A 23,232-nucleotide genomic window follows, 5' to 3' on the forward strand; every position below is an offset into this window, starting at 1 on the left:
AGGCGCAAAGTCTCTGGACATATGGGGCTTTTTTAAAGGATCCTTCCAAGACCAGCGAGGGCAGAGCCGAGCTTTGCTCAGTGTTTTATTGCTTCCTTTGTTACTTATCCTTGGTATTTTATTCCAATTCAAATTGCAGTACAATAAAATGCAAAATGAGAAAGAGAGTCAGTGGTGGCATAGTGGTTAAGAGTGCTGCACTAGGACCTGGGAGACCATGGTTCAAATCCCTGGCTTAGCCATGAAGCCCGTTGGGTGATCTTGGGCCATTCCCTTTCAGCCTAATCTACCTCGCAGGGTAGCTGTGAGGATAAGGTGGGGAGGAAAAGAACCATGCACACCTCCTTGAGCTTCCTGGAGGGAAGGTGGGGATTTAAATATAAAAATGCAATTAAAAAACAGTATGACTATTTAGTGCAATGGATGTGCCATCTCCCATCTTCAGCCAACTCCCTTCGGGCCCAACATCGCATGGCTGTGCTGGCAGGGGTAGTTGAGATTTGTAGTCCAGAACATCTGTAGGGCATCATGTTGATGCAGTTCTCCAATAAATAATAAACACATGAGTGGGTTGGAAATTAGCTGTCTCTATAAGGCAGACCGATCCTTGAAGCTCAGAAAAAACTCTGGGTGAAAAGGGGGAATGGAGACGAACCCCCTTTATACACGGCTCTTGAATGGGGATCAGCGGGAGGAGTTGGGAGGAAAAACAATGGAGGCCCTGAGCACAGTGTTTGACCACAGAGCTTGCAGTTTCCCCAGCGCTCCAAGAGACCAATTTTCCAAGCAGAATCTGCCAGCTATTCAGACAAAGCCAGGCCTCTGCTGCTTCTGTTGCAGTAACAATGGCGGGCTTGTTTCCAGCCTTTCATGCAAGAGAAAGAGTCACTCACAAAACCATCGAGAAGCTTGCTTCTACTATCCACTTTCTCTCTCTCCACACCCACCCTGAGATTAAGAGTCTCATGATATATATATATATATATATATATATACATACATATATATAACCAGAAGCCTGCCGCTACTATCCACTTCCTTCCCTTCCCTTCCCTTCCCTTCCCTCCTTTCTTTCTTCCTTTCCTTCCTTCCTTCCTTCCTTCCTTCCTTTCTTTCTTTCTTTCCTCTCTCTTTCTCCCCCCCCAACACCCTGAGATTAAGAGTCTCATGCGCTCTCTCTCTCTCTATAAATAGGGCCATATAGCTTATTACTGTCTACACTGACTGGCAGTGGCTCTCCAGGGTTTCAGGCAGGGCATCTCTTCCAGCCCTTACCTGGAGATGCCTTTGGGGACTGAACCAGGGACCTTCTGTATGCCAAGCAGGATCATGCAGCTGGGCTGAGGCTGGTGGGAGTTGCATCCCATAACATCTGGAGGGCATCAGGCTCATGCAGATGGGCTGGCACCAGCTCTCTAGGTCTGCAGTGCGATTTGTGCCTTTCCCGCTCCCCAGAGCCATCATCTGTTTCATCTCCTGCACACCAGCATTTCGCGCAGCCCGGGGCCCCTTTGCCTTGGAAGGATGCCTGGCTGCTCAGCAGAGAGGCTGCCACAATGCAACTCTTGCATCCTCCTTCAGACTTACCAGCTTATTCACACGCAGCTTTGAAGAGTTGAATTTGAAGACGTCGATCTTTTTGTCCAGAGGCTTTATCGTAAACTGCGAGGGAGGAAGAAGTTGTCAAAGAGTGGAGTGAAAATGAAATAGAGGAAGAGGGGTGCGCCCTGATAGCCCAGCCCAGTCTTATGCACATCGGAAAAGAGAGCCAGAATCTCTCTTATACAAAGTCAAAGCAGTGGTCCATCCAGCCCAGTACTGCCAACACTGACTGGCAGCAGCTCTCATGAGTTTCAAGCAGGGAGCCTTTTCCCCAAACCTACCTGGCACTGAACTTGGAAGAACCCTTTGCATGTAAAGCACATGCTCTAGGCACTGAGCTATGGGTCAGAACCCTGGTCCATACTGAGTCAGAACCTTGGATCTGTCTAGCTCAACACTGTTTACTCTGACTGGTAGGGTCTCAGGCAGGGGACATTCCCGTCCCTAGGAAGAGATAGCTGGGACCTTCTATGTGAAAGGCTCCACCCTCTGAGCTACAGCCTTTCCTTTTAAAGGTGAATGCACCTTGAAGTTTTACTTTCCGGCTAGCTGACAACACAGAATCAGTCAAAGGACAATTACTCCCTCGGGTTGGGGAAGTTCAGTGTTCTCCAGCCATTTTCACACCCCACAAACTTAGATCCCACAGCAAAGCCAGTAAGCAAAGGAGAAGAGTGATAGAGGAGAAATCAAACAAATGCCTAGAATCCAGCCAGTAGCCACTGCAGCAAAATTTGTGGCGGCCAATTTGAGAGATCTGTTCCTTCATCCTCCCCTCACTTGGAATACCCAGGTAAAGTGGAAATCGAGGCATTCTTTGCTCACAGGCTGCACTGAATAAAAAGTCTTATTTCTCAGTGCATGGAGAGAGGGAGAGAGAGAGTGCCAGCCTGTCTCTTTTCTTAGCAAAGAAGCGTGTTGGGTTGTTTCTGTCAGGAGCTCGTCCTACACTCGAGTAGGACCCTGGCAGAGACACATGCCCGACTGGAATGTTCTCTCCCTCCTGGTCGATCGTTCAGGAGCTTCAAAAGCTTTCTTCAGCCCGAACATCACAGCGACCGATGCCAACAGACACCAGCACACTTAGGAATCTGCATAGTCTTTGCAGTTTGCGTGACAGACCTCAACAACTCAGCATTTTGGCTAATCTACTTTATTTACATATAAACACACACGGAGCACTGCAACATGGCTCCCTCTCTCTTTAGCATCAGACAGCAAAGAGAAAAAGAACAAAGGACAATAGTCCCACTTCATGGAACACAGTAACACAAACATCCTGTCTCCGTCACTTCCCACTCTGTGGAATCAAAACATACACCATCATGCAATAGACAACAATCCCATGACTGCAATCACGGAGCAGGAATTCTAACAGTTTTGCCAGGTGAGTAGCCAGCCTGCCTAGAATGGGAAGCAGAGCTGCAGTGCTGTGTAGTGGTCAGAGTCTTGGACTAGAACCTGGGAGACCAGGGTTCAAATGCCGACTCGGCCGTAAAGGTCACTGTGCGACCTTGGGCCAGTGGCTGCTTCTGAGCCTAGCCTACATCACAGGGTAGTTGTGGAGATTAAATGGGGGACAGGGGTGAACCAGAAAACCACCTTGAGCTCCTTGGGGAGGGGGGAGGGGGGGATTAAAACACAATCAATAAACAAAACAAATAATAGGACGAAACAGCAGCAGGGAGCCTCAGATCTCAACTCTGGCGGGGAGGGGGGGAAATCCCAGAGGATTTGCTGCCAGCCACGAGGACCACTGCAGTCCCAGACGTGCGCTTGATAATAGACACACTAGATTAAACACCTCTGATGTTTCGGTACAGCTGTCCTGCGCCACTATTAAGCCCCGCTTACTATCGTGTCACATCTCGCTTGCGGCCGTCTTATTACGAGGATTATTGACGTGATAAAAGATGACAGATCCTTCCCTCGAGGGGCGGCTCTATTACAGGCTATTATGTTCCAGGCCCAGCAGACGAGGTCCTGGGCCTCTCAATTCCTGGTGGAATACTGTACAGTGTTATGGGAGGGAAGTGGGGAGGGAAACATAACTGATAAAACTTGTGTGTAGCCAGAAAAGGGAGAGGGGGAAAGGATCTCGCAAGAATGCTAACTGTAATAGGATTATGCATCCAAAACTGTAATTTTTTTTAAAAGAGCACATCATAAACTAATTGCTTCAAGCTTCAGCAATAATAACTGAAGTAGAACGCCTTAAGCTCTTGGCCCTCACCAGATAATGTTTAAATGTTATCAATCCTCCTTTTCCTGCCCGCCTCCCACCAAAAAAGAAAAAAGCCGCTGCTAATTTCGTCTGCATTGCACTGTTTGCATCAGTCTTAAAAGAAAGAAAACTGCAGTCAACGTTTTCCAGGACAGGGGAGCGAGGAACCGCTGTACCAATTAAAACCGGTGACTGTTTTTAAAGAACTGCAGAGTCCAGGAGGTTAAGGGATTCTCTGCAGTCCTGCTATATCGGGGATAGCCAGCATGGCACAAGTTAGATGCTGTTGGACTACAACTCCCATCATCCCTGCCTCCTGGCCATATTGTCTAGGGTTGATGGGAGGCAAGGTGCAGCCACTCTAGCCATCCCTGTGCCAGACAGACCACAGTCAAAAGGGCATTATTATTATTATTAATAACAATAATAACTGAATTTATATACACTGTATGTAGGTAAAGGTAAAGGACCCCTGGACGATTAAGTCCAGTCAAAGGCGACTATGGGGTTGCGGTGCTCATCTTGCTTTCAGGCTGAGGGAGCCGGCGTTTGTCCACAGACAGCTTTCCGGGTCATGTGGCAAGCATGACTAAACCGATTCTGGCGCAACAGGACATCATGACAGAAACCAGAGCGCACAGAAACACCATTTACCTTCCCACTGCAGCGGTACCTATTTATCTACTTGCACTGGCGTGCTTTCAAACTACTAGGTCGGTAGGAGCTGAGACAGAGCAACAGGAGCTCACTCCGTCGCAGGGATTTGAACCGCTGACCTTCTAATCGGCAAGCCCAAGAGGCTCAGTGGTTTAGACCACAGCGTCACCCGTGTACACTGTACATTTAATGAACTCTTTTAGTCCTTTAACAGCTGTTGGTTTATTGTCTTTACATTCCACCTTTCTCCCTGCAAGGAGCTCAAGGTGGCAGATGTGGATCTCCCCCTCCTCATTTAACCCCCACAGCAGCCCTGAGAGGCAGGTTAGGCTCAGAGATTGTGATAGGCCCAAGCTTCACATGGCCAAGTAGGGATTCGAACCCTGGTCTCCCAGGTGCTTGTCTGACCCTCTAACCACTTCCACTGCATGGCTTCCTCTAAAGTATCCTGGGAACTGGCAGCAGGAAGGAATAGGTGAATGAGGCCGCTTTCTCAATTCAGCACTTGGACAGAGACACGGGGAGACAAGAGGAGTGTGCCTTACCTCCTTATCGCTGTAAGAGACGTTCCGAATCTCATTCCACGGAAATGAAATTTTGGGGGTCAGCCTGTTTTCCATATCATATATGTGCAGGCCCAAGGCATCCACGCCCAGCAGCAGCTCTGTTCCTTTCTTATTCTAAAGGAGAGAGAACATTGGATTTTTTTTTAAGCAGAGCTTGCATAGCCATCTGTCATGGATCCTTTATTTTTTGAGATTCCTGCATTGCAAGGGGTTGGACTAGATGACCGTCGGGGTCCCTTCCAACTCTACAATTCTACATTGTCTCCATTTGAAATGGCTCAGAGAATCTGACACATGAATCCCACCTAAGTCTATCCAACCATGGCCCCACAAAATTCTACAGTAGGGGTTGCCAATGCAGCACCCGTGGGTACACATGCACACACAGAGGCTTTCCCTTGTGCCTACTGTATCCCCTGGTCAAGTTGTCTCCCCCCCAAAAAAAAAAAAAAAATTGGGACCATAGGTACTGATCAGACCATTGGTCCATCTGGTTCAGTATTGCCTCCGCTGCCTGGCCGTGGCTCTTCAGGGTTCCAGGCAGGAAATCTCTCCTAGATCTTCCAGGAGATGCCAGGCATTGAACCTGGGACTTTCTGCACGTAAAGCAGACGAGCTCCAGCCCTTCGCTTAACACACACACAAAGCTGCCTTATATGAATTCAGAGCCTTGCTATAAGGCACCTTACGGGCTTTTGCACAAAAATGTAAAATGAAGCTGGATCGGAGACTGAAAAAATGTTGGTTTCTAGAAAGCAGAAGAGTTGGGTGCTATTATGGAGCAAGGGTTTTGCAGAAGTCTATAAAGCTGATAGACAAAGAATCAGAAGTATTTTCTTTTCTTCCTTTTAGTTTTATGCTTGGTACTTGATGTGAAATCAGAGTCTTGCTCCATATTGTCTACACTGACTGGCAGCAGCGCTCCGTGGTTTCAGTCAGACAGGGAAAATGCCCAGCCCTAACTGGAGACTCTGGTGATTGAACCTGGGACCTTCTACGTGCAAAGCAAAGCTCTTCTATTGAACTACATCTCTTCCCTGAATTAAGGTTGAAAAAAGCCAATGGAATAAGTTATGGTGTGTGTGTGTGTTGCTCACGACAGTGTATTCCATTTGCAAATGTGCACACAAATCCAAAAAGCTTTGTTCTACAGGATCAACCTGGCCAAAGAGGGAGGGCAGGAGGAGGCAGAGCTAGAGCACTCAGGCTTCCCGAGGCAGAATGAACTGCAGCAGCAGTGACTCATTCATCCCCCTGGGGAAGTTTCTCAGCGGCCCTTCTCTGGTTGCAGGTAAGGCTAAGGCAGGAAAGCTGCCAGTACATCAAAGGTTCTGCATCAAACTCTCCTCTGCACTACGGAAGGAAGCTTTAGCAAAGCCAGAGTCTGCTGACCAGAGTCCTTCTGCACAACTGGTTCCCCTCTTCTTTTGTTCCAAGGGCCTCCTGCCCTCAAATCCCCACCACCACCAAAAAAAAGTGCAACCAAAACTTGGGGCTTTTACCCGGATTGCAAAGTAGTTCACGCCATACATCTCGAGGTCCTGTGCAATCTTCAGGTACTCCATTTCAGCTTCATCCCTGTAAATGTGAACAGTGGGCAGACAGTTTAGAGCTGCAAAAGCTTGACAGAAACAGGACCTTATGGAATATGCAGGAGACTGGGGAGAACCAAGGAATAAAACGGGTTCTTAGCTTCACAGAGATATTACACAGCATGCTCAAGATGGTCTCAAGGTATTACACAAACACAAGCACACACACACAAACTAGAGGCTGTGCCGCCGCTCACTTTGCTTGCCAGCTCTGTCTGGCAACAACTCCCCTCTGGCCAACCTTAATCCTCCCTTGCACTTCACCTAAACCACCCTTCCTGGCCAAAAAACCCCCACCTCCATATGCAGCTGCCTGCCTGCCTGCCTCTTTCTCCCTGCTCCACTGCTCAGCAGCTCTCAGAAGCCTGTTCTCACACTATAGTGCATATCACCACCTATCAGTGGCCAAGCAAACTGCTACATGATGACAACTTTCCCTTTTTATTATATGTAAGAGATATAAGCAAGAAAAGATCCACAGCAAATCCCTTCCTGCAGGTTTACTGCATCCTAATTTCTGTTAAAATGGATGTTCAGCAAAGGAAATATTTTTATTTTCCCCCTTCCCAAACACCCTAAATTTCAGGGGCATAGTTGGTCACCCTTAGCGAAAAGAACTGCTGTGTTGTAGGGTGCAATAGTGGTTGGCGCTACTGATACTCAAAGGGCAGAAGGCAGAGGTACCAAAAGTAGGCAGAACCAGAGCCAATGAGATGCAGGGCCACCCCATGGACTGGTTGTAAATAAGAAGGAAGGCTGGTGGGGAACTGTCCCATTTGCCCTATTGGGTCAGCCTCCACTATTATGGAGGGAGAGGAGCAGAACAAAATAAGGGTAACCAGGAAGCTACCCGTTTTCTATGCTTGTCTTAGAGACGTCTAAATGTTATAGGACTTCCACAACGATCCCTTCTCTAGGTCACAAGCATAAGCTGTGATCAGACCTATGCTTTGCTGCCATCCTTAAAACAAAGGACGTGAGATTTTGCTTTCAGGGCAGGCTGCACATCAACTCTTGAGATTTTTCAGATTCCTACAAATTTTCAAATTTCCAGCTCTCATGGTTACGAATGTAAAAACTTTGGTTGGTATGACAGCTACTATTTATTTCGTAAAATTTATATACCACTCGATTGGAACCCCTCAAAGTGCTATAAAAAGGACACTGAGGATGCAAAGACTCACCTGGCTCTGCCTCGATGTTGGCCATACCAAGCTGTTATTCTTTCTTCCCACATTTCTGGGGTCATCTGGTACAGGTTTATCACCTGAAGAGTGAGACACAAAGCCATCTTCAAATATCTGAAGGGCTGTCACATGGAAGATGGCACAAGCTTGTTTTCTGCTGCTCTCGAGGGCTGGACCCAAACCAATGGATTCAAATTACAAGAAAGGTGATTCCAATTAAACATTGGGGAGAACTTTCTGAGGTTAAAGAGCTGGTTAAACAGTGGAGTGGAATACCTCGGAAGGTGGTGAACTCTCCTTTGAGGTTTTTAAGCAGAGGATGGGTGCCTTTCTGGCAAGGAGTCTTTAGCTATGTTTGCAGGTGTTTGGACTGGGATCCCAATTCTGCAATTCTATGATTCTAGGATCTATACAGTAGCTTAGCTCAGTGGAGCCCCACCTACCTGCAGTTTTGTCTCAGAAATGGACAGTGCAGGCTAATGGTCAAAGTTAGACCATGTTTGAAATGCCACATCCTGCAGGACGGCTCATCAAGCAGTACTATAGTGTCTTTGAACCACTGTTGCCCAATATAAGTAACTGAAGCAGACAGACAGAGGCATGGACACGGCGCCTTACTTTCCTTTCCCAACCAAGGTATGCATATTTGCATCTCAACAAAGTAGGGAAACAAACCACTTCCTGTTCATTAAATGACAGTTCATTACAATTACATTATTAGCCCAGGCAGACAGACGATTAGGCTTCTTCAAGCCCTAAAGCAGTCTACCCTCCAAATGCTTTTGGGACCACAGCTCCCATCAGCTGTAGCAGGCTTCCTCAAACTCAGCCCTCCAGATGTTTTTGGCCTACAACTCCCATGATCCCTAGCTAGCAGGACCAGTGGTCAGGGATGATGGGAATTGTAGTCTCAAAACATCTGGAGGGCCAGGTTTGAGGAAGCCTGAGCTGTAGGGATCTGCCTTATATAGTCAGGGCCTTTGTATATCTAGCTAAGTACTGTCTACACTGACTGGCAGCAGCTCAGATAGGAAATCTTCTCCAACCCTACCTGGAAATGCTGGGGATAAAACCTGAAACCCCCTGCATGGAAGGCAAATGTTCTGCCCCTGAGCTATAATAATAATAATTTATTATTTATACCCTGCCCATCTGGCTGGGCTTCCCCAGCCACTCTGGGCGGCTTCCAAAAGAATATTAAAATACTATAATACATCAAACATTAAAAGCTTCCCGAAACAGGGCTGCCTTCAGATGTCTTCCAAAAACCTGATAGTTGTTGTTCTCTTTGACATCTGGTGGGAGGGCGTTCCACAGGGCGGGCGCCACTACTGAGAAGGCCCTCTGTCTGGTTCCCTGTAACTTGGCTTCTCGCAGTGAGGGAACCGCCAGAAGGCCCTCGGTGCTGGACCTCAGTGTCCGGGTAGAACAATGGGGGTGGAGACGCTCCTTCAGATATACTGAACCGAGGCCGTTTAGGGCTTTAAAGGTCAGCACCAACACTTTGAATTGTGCTCGGAAACGTACTGGGAGCCAATGTAGGTCTTTCAAGACCGGTGTTATGTGGTCTCTGCGGCCGCTCCCAGTCATCAGTCCAGCTGCCGCGTTCTGGATTAGTTGTAGTTTCCGGGTCACCTTCAAAGGTAGCCCCACGTAGAGCGCATTGCAGTAATCCAAGCGGGAGATAACCAGAGCATGCACCACTCTGGCGAGGCAGTCCGCAGGCAAATAGGGTCTCAGCCTACGTACCAGATGGAGCTGGTAAACAGCTGCCCTGGACACAGATTTGACCTGTGCCTCCATGGACAGCTGTGACATGACTCCCAGGCTGCGCACCTGGTCCTTCAGGGGCACAGTTACCCCTGAATCCTCCACACCTGCCCGCCTCCTGTCCCCCAAAAACAGTACTTCTGTCTTGTCAGGATTCAACCTCAATCTGTTAGCCGCCATCCAACCTCCAACCTCCTACAGCCCTTCCCCATCCAAGAGCCTTTGTGAAGAAGAACAAAATAACGGTCATTATCTTCAGCAGAGCTCGAGAGACCAATCTGGAAAGTGTGTTTGGGGAAAAGGCAATTCTAATGTTCTGCTATCATTTAACAGCCATCCCATGTCCAAGGAAGCCAGCAGGCTGCCTTATGCTGAAGCAGACCAACTCGTCCCTCTAGCTCGGCATACACTGATCGGCAGCAGCTCTCTGGGGATTCAGGCCTGACATGCTGCTCTCTGACTAAGATCTGAGGCCTCTCCGCCTTTGCCCGTGTCCGACTGAGCAAGACAGAGCCTTACCCGCTTTGGAAGCAACTCCTCTTGGGCCAAGAAGCCACGCTTGTGAACAGTGGGGTCGTAGTCACCGTACTGGAGGGGGGAAAACACAAAACAGGGATGTGTAGTGTTAAAACGGGGGTACTTATCCAGTCCTGGTGCACAAAGAGAAAGAGACAGGCCCTGGTGCATGAAGAAGCAGAGATCTATTGTTAGGGAAGGGTCCCAACTCCAAAGCACATCCACTGAATGCAACAGAGGTGCATTCAGCACTCTCATTATACAGCTTCCGGACAATGCTGAAGATGTACCTCTTTACCCTGTTGTTGTTTTTTTAATTAATTGATGTATTATTATTTATTACAGTGGTGCCTCGCAAGACGAAAAGAATCCGTTCTGTGATTCTCTTCGTCTAGCGGTTTTTTCGTCTTGCGAAGCAAGCCCATTGACGGATTAGCAGATTAGCGCTATTAGCGGCTTTTAGCGGCTTATCTGCTTAGAAAAAGGGGGGAAGGGGGGAAAAACCGCAGGAACTCGCAAGACATTGTCGTCTTGCGAAGCAAGCCCATAGGAAATTCATTTTGCGAAGCACCTCCAAAACGGAAAACTCTTTCGTTTAGCGAGTTTTCCGTCTTGCGGGGCACCACTGTATATTTATTTTCCACCTTTATTTTCCAGTGAGCTCAAGCTGGTGTACATGGTTCTCCCCCCCCCCTTCATCCTCACAACAACCCTGCAAGGTAGGTTAGGCTAAGAGATGATGACTGGCCCAAGACGAGCTTCATGACTGAGTCTCCCAGTCTCCCAGGTCACAGTCCAACACTAACCATTACACCACACCAGTAACAATTAAATTGTCAATTTAGGTGCATATTTTTTAGGACCCCTCTTATGTTTATGATTGCAAGTTGCTTTCAACTTTTTAAAATGATGTTTTATTTTAATGTCGTAATCTGCATTGGGACCTTAGGGTGAAGGGCATTTGATAAATAATCTTAACAGGCCAGAAAATGACCTTCTGTTTATTGTAAAGTTTTCTTTATTTAATCGCCATCAGACCAGAAGATAATTCTCTCCTCTGTTAAGGAAAGCATAGTGCAATCCAACTATGGACTTTGACTGTGGTGGGGTCAATGTATCTTCCCACCCCCAAACTCCAAGCCTGTGTTGGCTTCTTGCCTCATCCCAACCCCACAAAACCTTAAAATCAGGATCTCGCTTTTTAATTTTAGAAGAATTATTCTCTGAGCTCCCCAGAGGCACAGTCTCACACACTGCTGTACAAAACCGAGGGCATTGCAAAGCACACAAGTTTTCTGTACTCTCGTCAGCATATATTAATATCGTGTTTTTCATTTATTTCTCATGCAGAAGAGGAAACAACAACTTTTTTTAAAAAAAGAGGATTTTTACAAGCTTTCAAGAAGAAGAGGAAGGGGGAATATATGTTAAATGTTTTTTCCCCATAGGAGATGTCCTGCTGATGGCCTGTGCCATTCACCCGCAGATATTGATTTTAAATCTTTTGTTTTGTTTTCTCACCCCCTGGGGCCAGATGGCTACTTGAGGATGGGCGATCAATAACAGCAGCGGGTACTGCAAATAGCGAAAAATATGCACATATTAGGGAAATGCATTCTATGCAAGAGGCAACCATGCCACCGTCAGGAGAATGAAGAATAATAACACTATTTTTGCAAGAGTCATACACATTCAGCAAATCACTGCAGGCCAAGTTTGAGAAATGACAATGTGATCAAAAGATGAACAGGTACAGAACAGTGAATCCCATCCCTACTTGTGGGCAACCTTTCAGTGGCAGGCAGGGCTAAAAGTAAAACGTGTGCAGAGCAATGGATGCAACGCTTATGTTAGTAGGCAATGTTGCATGTTTCTATACACTCACACAAATGCACACTGCACACATCTCTCCATCCAGGGAAGGAAGAGGCATTGCTGCAGTTCAAGGACATGAAGGTTAGAGCTGGTTAGAGCATGGTGCCGATAACACCAAGGTTGCAGGTTTGATCCTCATATGGGACAGCTGCGTATTCCTGCATTGCAGGGGGTTGGACTAGATGAGTCCCTTGCAACTATGATTCTATGTTCCATATGAATTCCTTGCAACTCTATGATTCTATGTTCTATATGAGTCTCTTCCAACTCTATGATTCTATGTTCCATATGAGTCCCTTCCAACTCTATGATTCTATGTTCCATATGAGTCCCTTCCAACTCTATGATTCTATGTTCCATAAGAGTCCCTTCCAAGTCTATGATTCTATGTTCCATATGAGTCCCTTGCAATTCTATAATTCTATGTTCCATATGAGTCCCTTCCAACTCTATGATTCTATGTTCCATGAGTCCCTTCCAACTCTATGATTCTATGTTCCATAAGAGTCCCTTGAAACTCTATGATTCTATAATTCTATGTTCCATATGAGTCACTTCCAACTCTATAATTCTATGTTCCATATGGGCAAAAGCACTTGGAAGGAGGAACAGAGCTAGAGTCCCAAGGGGCCCCTACAGAGAGGCCTGCAGGGCTGCATTTGGCCCAAAGGCCTGAGGCTGCCCACCCCTGGTGCAGCTGCAAACTACAGAGCGTGCACAAACTTAAGCACATCCGTGCATGTCCAAGGAAGCTGAAAGATGGAAGATTCGGGACAGGTAAAAGAAAGGACACCTTCCCGCAGCGCAAGGTTAACCTATGGAACTCATTCCCACAGAAAGCAGTAATGACCGCCATCTTGGATGGCTTTAAAAGAGGACTGCACAAATTTCTGGAGGAGAAGGCTCTCAATGGCTGCTAGCCAGGATGGCTATGCTCCACCTCCACAGTTGGAAGTAGCCATGTTTCTGAATGCCAGTTGCTGGAAGCCACAGGAAGGGAGACTTGGTGCTCATATTTTGCTTGTGGGTTTCCCATGGGGGCATCTGATTGGCCACTGTGAAAACCGGGTGCTAGACTAGATGGGCTATGGACCTGATCCAGCAGTCTCTTCCTGTGTTCTTAGTATATGCATTTTTGTGCAACGTTCCCCCTAATATATGTGTTTTGTACATTTTTGGGTTGGAGAACTGTATCACGAGATTGGGAGGGTTGCGAATCTTGAAGGCTCACCTGTCATTTTGGAATGTGCAAATTTAGATAAGCATGCACTAAATTGCATATCAAACCGAATTTCTCGCCCACCCCTAGTTCTGACCAAGCTGCTCTCCTGAAGTCTTCCACATCAATGCCAGTTCCAGGAGATTCTGCAACTGTTGATTTATGCCGTTTTCTATAGCTTTCAGGGCGCAGATCTTCCACACAACAGAAGCAAAATAGTATCCTGTAGCTATTATATGGGAACAAAAGAGTGACAACTATTTTGGCAGTACAGAGCAGCGGAAAATAAATTGGGCTGGGGCAACCTTCTCAAAGGTTTGAGTGGGGCGGAACCGCTCAGGGGAAAACGCACAATGACTATCGCCAAGCAGTAATCTCAACATGTTTTCCTTTACAAAAAGTCTGAGGAAGGCTTTTGTGTGTGTGTAAATAGAGCTATTTTGTGTGAAGGAATCGTTTTTTGTTTCGGGGGGGGGGGAGGAGACACTGCCTATTCTGAACTTTACTAAGTATATATACAAACACAGTACATATACAAAATTGTTATTATTACAATAAATCTGTGGTGACCAGGAATAAAATGGATACACACCCACATACACCCCAACTATTTTTATTCAGATTTTTATTTTTACTTTTACAAAAAGAAGTTGAAGATTGCAGTGTGAAGGAAAAGATACTTTAAATGCATGCCTATAATTGGTTAGAATGTGTGTGTGGGGGGGGGTAAACACCTTGTAAATTTCTTAATATGCAATGCATTTTCATCTTACCAATAAAGGAAAAGGTAAAGGTAAAGGGACCCCTGACCATTAGGTCCAGTCGTGGCCGACTCTGGGGTTGCGGGGCTCATCTTGCTTTATTGGCCGAGGGAGCCGGCGTACAGCTTCCGGGTCATGTGGACAGCATGACTAAGCCGCTTCTGGCGAACCAGAGCAGCGCAAAGAAACGCCGTTTACATTCCCGCCTACCTATTTAACTACTTGCACTTTGATGTGCTTTCGAACTGCTAGGTTGGCAGGAGCAGGGACCAAGCAACGGGAGCTCACCCCATCACGGGGATTCGAACCGCCGACCTTCTGATCGGCAAGTCCTAGGCTCTGTGGTTTAACCCACAGCGCCACCCGTGTCCCTCACCAATAAAGGAAATGCCCTCATGATTTCCCTGGATTTTTAACAGATTCTAAACCAGCGAAAAGCAGAGGCAGAAAATCAGTCAAGATAAGATTCAACAAGACCAAGAAATTGGAAAACTGGAAGACAGAGAATGGAAAATCTTTAATATGGCAATTTGGCTCCAATGGACAGAGCAAGTACCGGCAACGAAGCAAATGTGGAAGATGATTTTGTAGAGCAGTGGCACGGGCTCATACCAGGGTCAAGACGTAGTGAAACTGGGGCCTCAACGCCAGCATCACAATAACTTTCCTGGAGAGATCTGGTATGCAGCAGTGAAACAGTGCACTGCTCTTCAGATTCCCCCTACGTATTTTAAAAAGAATGATACAAAAAGTAGAATTGCATACCAAACCAAATATAAGCCAGTATTTGTGTAGTGGTTGGAGTGCTGGACTGAGACCTGGGAGACCAGGGTTCAAATCCTCACACAGCCATGAAGCTCACTGGGTGACTTTGGGACCATCACTGTCTCTTAGCCTGACCTGTCTTGCCGGGTTGTTGTAAAGATAAAACAGGGAGGAAGAGAGCTCTGTATGCTGCCTTGAGCACCTTGGAGGAAAGGTAAATGTAACAAGGAAAAAGGCTTCTATGTATTGTGGATTTTTTTTACACGCTATTGTTATACAGTCATGCCTCGGGTTACAGACGCTTCAGGTTGTGTTTTTTCGGGTTACGGACCCACCGAAACCCGGAAGTACCAAAACGCGTTACTTTCAGGTTTCGGCAATTGCGCATGCGCAGAAGCGCTAAATTGCACTTTGCTCATGTGCAGAAGCGCCGGGTCACAACCCAAGCGTGCGCAGACGCGGGGCTGCAGGCTGCAAGAATGCCTCCCGCACGGATCACGTTCGCAACCCGGGCATCCACTGTATATGAAAAATAAAAAGTTAAAAGAAACTAACTTTCATCCATGTAAGCAAGATTTAGATGGGCAGCTGGAGACAGCAGCCAATCTGCCTGCCAAAAGCTATTTTACCTAAATTGGGCCACTAAACAGCACCAAAATTATTACTCACGAGGGTTCATACGATCCATCATTTTGAGCCGATACCCTTCAAATAGCGAGAAGCCTGATGAAACCGTCAATTTGGAAATTAAGAACTCAAGCCAGATGCTCCCATAGAACATGCAGAAGGAATTCAGTACAAAGGGCCACGTAACAGCCGCCCCCTGAACGGGTGTTCCAAGAGAAGGCCATTTACAAGTAATATATCTAGATATAGATATATATGTACCGGAAATATTTTGATTCCATTTTGGCCCGCCGATGAAAGAGCTGCCAGCGTCCTGCCATCATTCACTTATAAAGCCAGGACGTGATTTCATACAGTAATTAACCCCGGTATGCAAAGAATGTCCTCAACATCCACGAGGAAAGTCAGAGGGGAGGAGAGTCCTGCATGGCGGTTTTTTAAGCAAGACAAATGATCAAATAAAGCGAAGGCAGGAAGTCAGGAGTCCTTCTCAATCAGCCTCTATTTAAAGTTTTGAACAAGGATGGGGGGGCGGGACAACACACGCTACAGAGCTTGACAAGCAGCATCAACAAGCTGCCCACACACATCCTCAAGGCGGCAAAAGGCGTTCGGTGTGAGAAAAGAGGGGCTTCAAGGCGGAAGTGCCAAAATTGGAGCCGGCACAGATGCGAAAGGAAATGCCCCATCAGCATCTGACTCAGACTCCAATTTATGCAAGAAACTTTGTAAGGGAACATCCAGGGAGGCGCTGGGCACCTGACAGCTCCCCACTAGTTTCGGTAGGAGCAGAGATATTGGGGGGGAACCCAACCACCAAGAGAAGGGTGTGGTCCAAAGCATTTATGTCCAAGGAAAATGGATTTACAGTTTCGGGCAGTCGAAAATACTAAAAATTATGGGGAGGGCTCTTAACAGATTCATCAGTGCAACTCCAGAGTCCATCACAGATTGATTATGGGGGTAGGTGGATTTCAATCAGTATGTTTATTATTGCTTCTAGAATCTCTATGTCACCTTTCAGTATAAGACACCTAATGCAGCATGCAATCAATCATCATCATCATTATAAAATTGCAATCAATCCATTAATCAATCAATCGAAGCACAGATACAGCAGGCACAAAAATTGATGAAATTCAGCACAGCTAGGAAAACATGTTGCAATGCGTAAGAACGTAAGAAGAACCAGCTGGATCAAGCCAAAAGCCCATCTAGTCCAGCCTCCTGTTCTCACAGTGGCCAACCAGATGTTTGTGGGAAACCTGCAAGCAGAACCTGAGTGCAAGAGCAACTCTCCCCTCCTGCAGTTTCTAGCGACTGGCATTTAGAAGCATGATTGCCTCCCACTAACGGAGGCAGAGCACAGCCATCATGGCCGGTAGCCCTTAAAAGCCTTCATGAATTTACCCAATTCTCTTTTAACGTCATCTAGGTTGGTGGCCATCACTATCTCTTGTGGGAGCGAGGCGAGTACAAAATGTCTTTGCTCAGTGCAGTGGTGCTAAATGGCACTACCATTTAGATCATGGGTAGATGAATCCGGCCCAATCGCCTTCTAAATCCGGCCCACGGACGGTCCAGGAATCAGCATGTGTTTAACATGAGTAGAATACAGTGGTACCTCGTGTTAAGAACTTAATTTGTTCCGGAAGTCCGTTCTTAACTTGAAACTGTTCTTAACCTGAAGCACCACTTTCGCTAATGGGGCCTCCTGCTGCCGCCGCGCCACCGGAGCACGATTTCTGTTCTCATCCTGAAGCAAAGTTCTTAACCCAAGGTACTATTTCTGGGTTAGTGGAGTCTGTAACCTGAAGCGTATGTAACCTGAAGCATATGTAACCCGAGGTACCACTGTATGTCCTTTTAATTAAAATGCATCTCTGGGTTATTTTGGGGGCCTGCCTGGTGTTTTTACATGAGTAGAATGTGTGCTTTTATTTAAAGTGCATCTCTGGTTTATTTGTGGGGCATAGGAATTTGTTCATTCCCCCCCACCTTCAAAATATAGTCTCCCCCCCCCACAAGGTCTGAGGGACAGTGGACCGGCCCCCTGCTGAAAAGGTTTGCTGACCCTGATTTAGATCCACACTTCATGAAACCACACTGGGTGACCTTGAACCAGTCCCTATCTCTCAACCTGACCCACCTCACAGAGTCATCGGGCAGCGTAAAATAAGGAGGGTTAGAAAAACAAGCCCACTTCCTCAAGCCCCTTGGCAAAGAATGCAAATGACTTTAAAAAAAACAGTTTCTCTTTCCTGCTTCCATCCAAACTCAGTGCGTGGTGGCCCTTTTGGATAAAAGTATTAGGACCTTTATTTTAAAAACAAAAAGTTTGCAGACCAGCGAAGATGGCAACACTCACTTAACCAGTAGCAGACGATGACACAGTTGAGCTCACCTGACCTCTGTGTCATGGGCCAGGAGTCAGCTTCACCTGCTGAACAGCAGCCTGAAGGGGGGAGAAGGTGGAATGACTCCACCTGCAGCTGATCAGCCTTCACAGAGAGAAGGCACTGATGAGAACCAGCTGGCTTTGGCCTTCATAAAGAAAGCATTCAGCAGCAGCCAGGTGCTGCAAACAATGCCTGAGGTTCCTGGCTCTTCCTTGCTGCTTCCTGCTGGATCCTTGGCTCCCTGATCTGGACTTCCTGACTTATGGCCTGGACCTTTGGCTCTGTGATCATCTGGATTCCCTGACCTCTGTACTGGACCCATGACTCTGTGATCAACTGAACTCCACGACCTCTGGACTGTACCCTTGACTCTGCTACCATATGGGTTCCTTGATCTCTGGACTAGACCCATGACGCTGTGATCATCTGGACTACATGACCTTTGGGCTGTCAGACTTCGTATGTGGATTCTGCTCTCAGGAAAGTGTTCCTCGGAGACTCCTAGCCACTGCTTGCTGAGCAACGAGATTCAGACAGGGCTACAATACTCTGATCGGTTCTGTTGCTGTTGCTTTCCTGGGAGTAGAGGAACACCAGCAAGGTCAGCATAGTGCAAAGGCACTAGCAGAGCCAATCTGGTGTTCCTGCCAGTGCATTTCCAACACACCAGCAGTAGGAGTAACAATGCAACTGACCAAAAGTGGTAGTAGAGTTTTGCTTTCAAACTGGATATTCTATAGTCCTAGCAAACCTTATTTTGACATCTTTAAGGGGGACATTTTTAAGAGGGAGGCATCCTTTCTAACACTGAGCAGTACCTCCTTGTATTTATCAGACACATTAAGAGAGAGACACCTTCCTTCACGAATCCCCAGAAAAGGCACCTTCACAGCAGCTTTGCAATAATTCAAGTTTAACTGACTGAAGAAAAGTCAAAACCATTTTTTAAAACAATAATAATAATCTTTAAATCAGCTGACAGCCTTACTTATGAGTTCAGAGCACGGTTAACAAATAGCTCGGGAGTGATTTACCAACAGCGAGCCAGGATGAGGGATTGGTGATTCAAATTTAGGAAAGGGGGTGGGTGGCTGTGAAAATGAAGGATAGCATACATTCTTCAAGATATGTTGGCTTGCGTAACCTTGCAAACTTTTAGGAGGAAAAAAGCACACGCAGAGAGAGCTTTTCAATTAAACGAGATATTTAAAAGTGTCACGAAAATGGTTCTTCTTGAAGGAACACTGATTCATGTTTGTGTTTTTACTTGTAGATTGTCTTTCTATCACGCAAACATCTGGTTTCGCTTGCACCAAATAAATTTGTTCACATTTATATTCAAGATACCAAAACATTATTAGTTTCAGAAATAACAAATAGGGGGAGGGGGGCGGAACAGCAGCGCTGAAAGGAGCTGCAATACTACAAAATCCAAGAGGCCGTAACAGGCAGAGTCACTTACGACGATGACTCACACTTTTAGGAAAAGGAATTGGTGCATTTATTGCTTTGAGAAAAGGGCGTTTATTGGGCCTTTTAAAAAAAAAATTGCCACATTTTTTTTAAAAAAAAACACCTGCCCATGAGCACAATGGCATGAATGTAATACATCTGGGGTGGCTAACCTCCAGTTTTGGGGGAGCTAATCTGACTCATGTTGACTGGGGCTGATGGGAACTGTGGTTGGGGAAAGGCTGTGCTACACCTTTTGAAAGAGGGAGCAACAAAAGTAAGCGGGGAGTCTTTGGGGAGGGCATGCAGGGGGGGGGGACACTTGCCAAAGTGCCAGGTCTACAAATTTTGCCCTAAAGGGCAAAGGTCTGCATCACTGGCACCAGCAGAGGGGGTGACAAAGTAGAGAAAGTATTTCTTCCTTTTGTGCCCCATGCAGGCTTCTGTGGAAAGACCCGTCTCCTTGCCTGCTCCAGGAAGAGGAAGGAGAAAACAGCGGCTTCCAAGACGACATGGATTCGCCATAGCCAGCCACATCACATACAAGTTTTAGCAGGAACATAAAAGAGGAGTCTGGTCCTGATGTCAACGTGGCATGGGAGAAAGGCAAGGGGGAGATTGTGCCACAGACCTGCAGCCCATGTCTGGTCATTCCTTATGTTAATGACCAGGTCTCACTTATTAGAAGAAGCAGGGAGGTGGCCACCCACCTAGAATCTTCCAAGTGCCCCTATTTTCCAGGGACAGTCCCGGATTTACAGAAACCGTCCCGCTTCCTGTTTTGATCCTGGAATGTCCCGCTTTTCCTTAGACAGGGGTCAGCAAACTTTTTCAGCAGGGGGGCGGTCCACTGTCCCTCAGACCTTGTGGGGGGCTGGACTATATTTTTTGGGGGGGAAATGAATGAATTCCTACGCCCCACAAATAACCCAGAGATGCATTTTAAATAAAAGCACACATTTTACTCACGTAAAAACACCTGGCCGGCCCTACAAATAACCCAGAGATGCATTTTAAGTAAAAGGACATATTCTACTCATGTAAAAGCACGCTGACTCCTGGACTGTCCATGGGCCAGATTGAGAAGGCGATTGGGTCGGATCCGGCCCCCAGGCCTTAGTTTGCCTACCCATGCCTTAGGACATCTCTATTTTCACTGGGGAAATGTTGGAGTCCTGTGACCCCCCAAGCCAAGGAGATAAGTAACTATACAACCTTTAGAAGACATCTGAAGGCAGCTCTGTACAGGGAAGTTTTTAAATGTTTAATGTTGGAAGCCACCCAGAGTGGCTGGGACAACCCAGTCAGATTTACAGTAAATTTATTGTTGTTATTACTGTGGAATGGGACGTTCCTATTTCCATCAGAGAAACATTGGAGGCTATGCCCACCTTTTCTAAGAAGGGAAATGCAGGATCCGCCACACAGGGTGTGGTTTTGCCACCCCTCTAACCTGCCGCGCGGGGCACATGATCCCTCTCGTGACACCCACATACCCCCAATCTGCATCTGGCCACTGGTGAGAGTCACTACCGACAAGCAGATTTACAGAACCACCCTGCCTGCAGTTTCTCAAAAAGATGTGCATGACAACATTATATTTCCAGCCACAAGGCCAACAGATGAAATAAACGAGCAAGAGCTCCTTTACAGGAAGAAGAAATGTTATACAACCGTGTGCTGAGGAGAAAACACACAAAGGAATAACGATTTTGGAGCTCAACAGATAGAAGACGGCGAAGTCTGCTCCAGAGAGCTACTTTTCTGCCAATTAGAGTTGTTCTAGGCACCCCCTGCTTGAGAACATGATGCACAGGCAGCAAAAGGAGACTATCAACGCTCACCTGTGTGGTCTAATATCAGGACGGTGCACAGGGGCTTAATACATTGCAGTCTTTTGTAAACACTTATTAAGAGACTCATCTTCCTCTGCGGGTCAGTTCCCTAAATGAAATGACTTCTCTTTTTTTTGGCTAAGGAAAAGGTAAGATGCATTAGTCACCAATCGTTGGAGCCACAAAGAATAGAGCATCAACAATAAGCATTTATCAATATTTATGTCTCAAGCATCGCCTTTCTACACAACTGTACCCCCCAAAGCAGTGTTCTTTTCCTCTCATTTTTCAAATGAAATGACACAAGAGGCGGCGGGGGAGCAGTATAATCAGTGAACAGAGTAAGCTATGAACGTTTGCCAGGTGGGGACGATGCATGAATCTGCCCCCCCACACACACACACACCATTGCAGCTGAAGACGTGGAGAAGCCATCGATGGAGATTGCAGCAAAGCCCTGAGACGCCACACATCTCATCTTTGACAAAATGAGGTATCTGACCACATTGCCGAGGCGAGTGCTGGCCCTTCAGCAAAACGAGGCCTGCTGTATGGGCAGGATCCCTTCTTTACCCAGCAGGTCACTGCAGTCTGCAGGAGACCATCTCCCACAAGTTCCAAAGAGATCAGAAGCCCGCTTCACTGAAACTCAAGAGCAGGCTTTTCAGCTGTGAAACGGCATCCCTGTCGGAATACAACGGGCACCTGCTACTGGCACTTTTCTGGCAACAAGTAAAGACATTTTTTTTCCCCAACAGGCTTTCCCAGCTGGATAAATAGGTCTCTGCTATGAGTATCTACTTTTTACATTTATCTGCTGTCATTTCCTAAGATTTTTCTTTAAAAAAACCTAGTTTTATTGCATTTTGGACACTGCCTTGAGACATATGGGTGGAAGGCGATAAATGATGGTGGCGATATAGGAGACGAGAGCTCTGACGTTTCTTCAACAAAGCATCAAAATGAGACCAAGGAGCTGCAGCCGTATTGCTAGCCCCGCCCACAGCTGGCCTAGGCTCCGCCCATTGCCCGTAACAACTTAGGGTCACTTAATCATGTTATACGCCCCCCTAGAACAATTCAGTCTGTGGAACTGGTACTGTTACAGGCACCACATGATACTCATTCCCCATTGGTAGGAAACTGACCTTTCAGCTTTGCTTCATCCACACTTTGCCTATTGATATCACTGTGTTCTTTCCGGTACCTACTAAAGACATTTTTTGTTTCAGAGAGCCTACCCAGATATGTAGAATGACAATGTGTGTTTTAATCTGTTTTTTCACTTGTCACTGATTTCTATTTGGAAAATTAAAGTTGCTGTCTTTAAGTGTATTTATGGATAATTTAACTGTTTTATTCTTTTTGTAAACCACTTTGAAGCTGTTGAGTTTGTTTGTTTTACAGTCGAGCAGTGTATAAATTTTCTGAAAACTAAAAGAAAATAGTCATCCATGCCACTGTCCTTACCTTGGCTTGGACTGCGTAAGAGGCAAGGAGAACAGATGCCTCTGGGGGACAGGAAATCTTCTCATCCAATATCTGCTTCTTCACCTGAATAAAAAAAAGCAGGAGCTATAGTGCAGCTAAGAAAGACAAACCCAGCGGACAGCCACAATGATTTTCTTTTCAAAGTGTCTGCTTCAGGGGTCGGGCAAGGTTTACCTCGCCTGGGCTGGTTCACTCTAGCAGAGATCCCTCTTTGGGCCAGATTGCGCGCGCGCCTGAGATTTCCAGCGCCTGCGCAGGTGTGATTTTCTGCGCTGCGGAAGCAAGTCGCCGCGCTGCACCGATTTAGCGCAGCGGATGGGGACCCACCAGGTAGGTGGCTCTGTTCGGGGGCGGCTCCTGGGCCGGTTAAACGATCCCCATGGGCAGCTTGTGGCCCATGGGCCTTAGGCTGCCAATCCCTGGTCTACTCTATGTATACAACCAAGTATGGATCCAAACCCAAATTGATGCCGCCCCCACCCCGCCCCCCGTTTAAACATGCAAAATATTGTTTGGCACAGCAAGGTAGGTCACTGCTCCCATTTTACAGTGGGGGAAATGGTGGCTCCAAGGCAGCAACTTAACCCAACATCCCATAGAAATTTCTATTTCCCATAGAAATATCCAACTGAAGCAGGAATAGACCAAGCCTTCTCCCCCCTGATCCAGGCACAACATTGTAGACTAGGGCAGG

The 23,232-nt window shown here is 46.7% G+C and overlaps 1 protein-coding gene across 4 annotated transcripts in view; it reads right to left on the minus strand.

The window, feature by feature from the left end:
* NF2 (NF2, moesin-ezrin-radixin like (MERLIN) tumor suppressor) overlaps positions 1-23,232 on the minus strand; it is a 94,564-nt gene that overhangs the window by 47,367 nt on the left and 23,965 nt on the right. For all 4 annotated transcript variants that reach the window (XM_082203224.1, XM_082203225.1, XM_082203227.1 and 1 more), the window contains 6 exons: positions 22,518-22,601; positions 10,118-10,186; positions 7,826-7,908; positions 6,552-6,627; positions 5,029-5,163; positions 1,588-1,662 (listed from right to left, as the gene is read on the minus strand). In XM_082203224.1, the coding sequence (XP_082059350.1) occupies positions 1,588-1,662; positions 5,029-5,163; positions 6,552-6,627; positions 7,826-7,908; positions 10,118-10,186; positions 22,518-22,601 (522 nt within the window). The remainder of the gene's footprint in view (positions 1-1,587; positions 1,663-5,028; positions 5,164-6,551; positions 6,628-7,825; positions 7,909-10,117; positions 10,187-22,517; positions 22,602-23,232) is intronic.

The sequence above is a fragment of the Podarcis vaucheri genome, assembly GCF_965113315.1.
Source record: "Podarcis vaucheri genome assembly, chromosome: 16".
In the NCBI taxonomy this organism is placed as follows: domain Eukaryota; kingdom Metazoa; phylum Chordata; class Lepidosauria; order Squamata; family Lacertidae; genus Podarcis; species Podarcis vaucheri.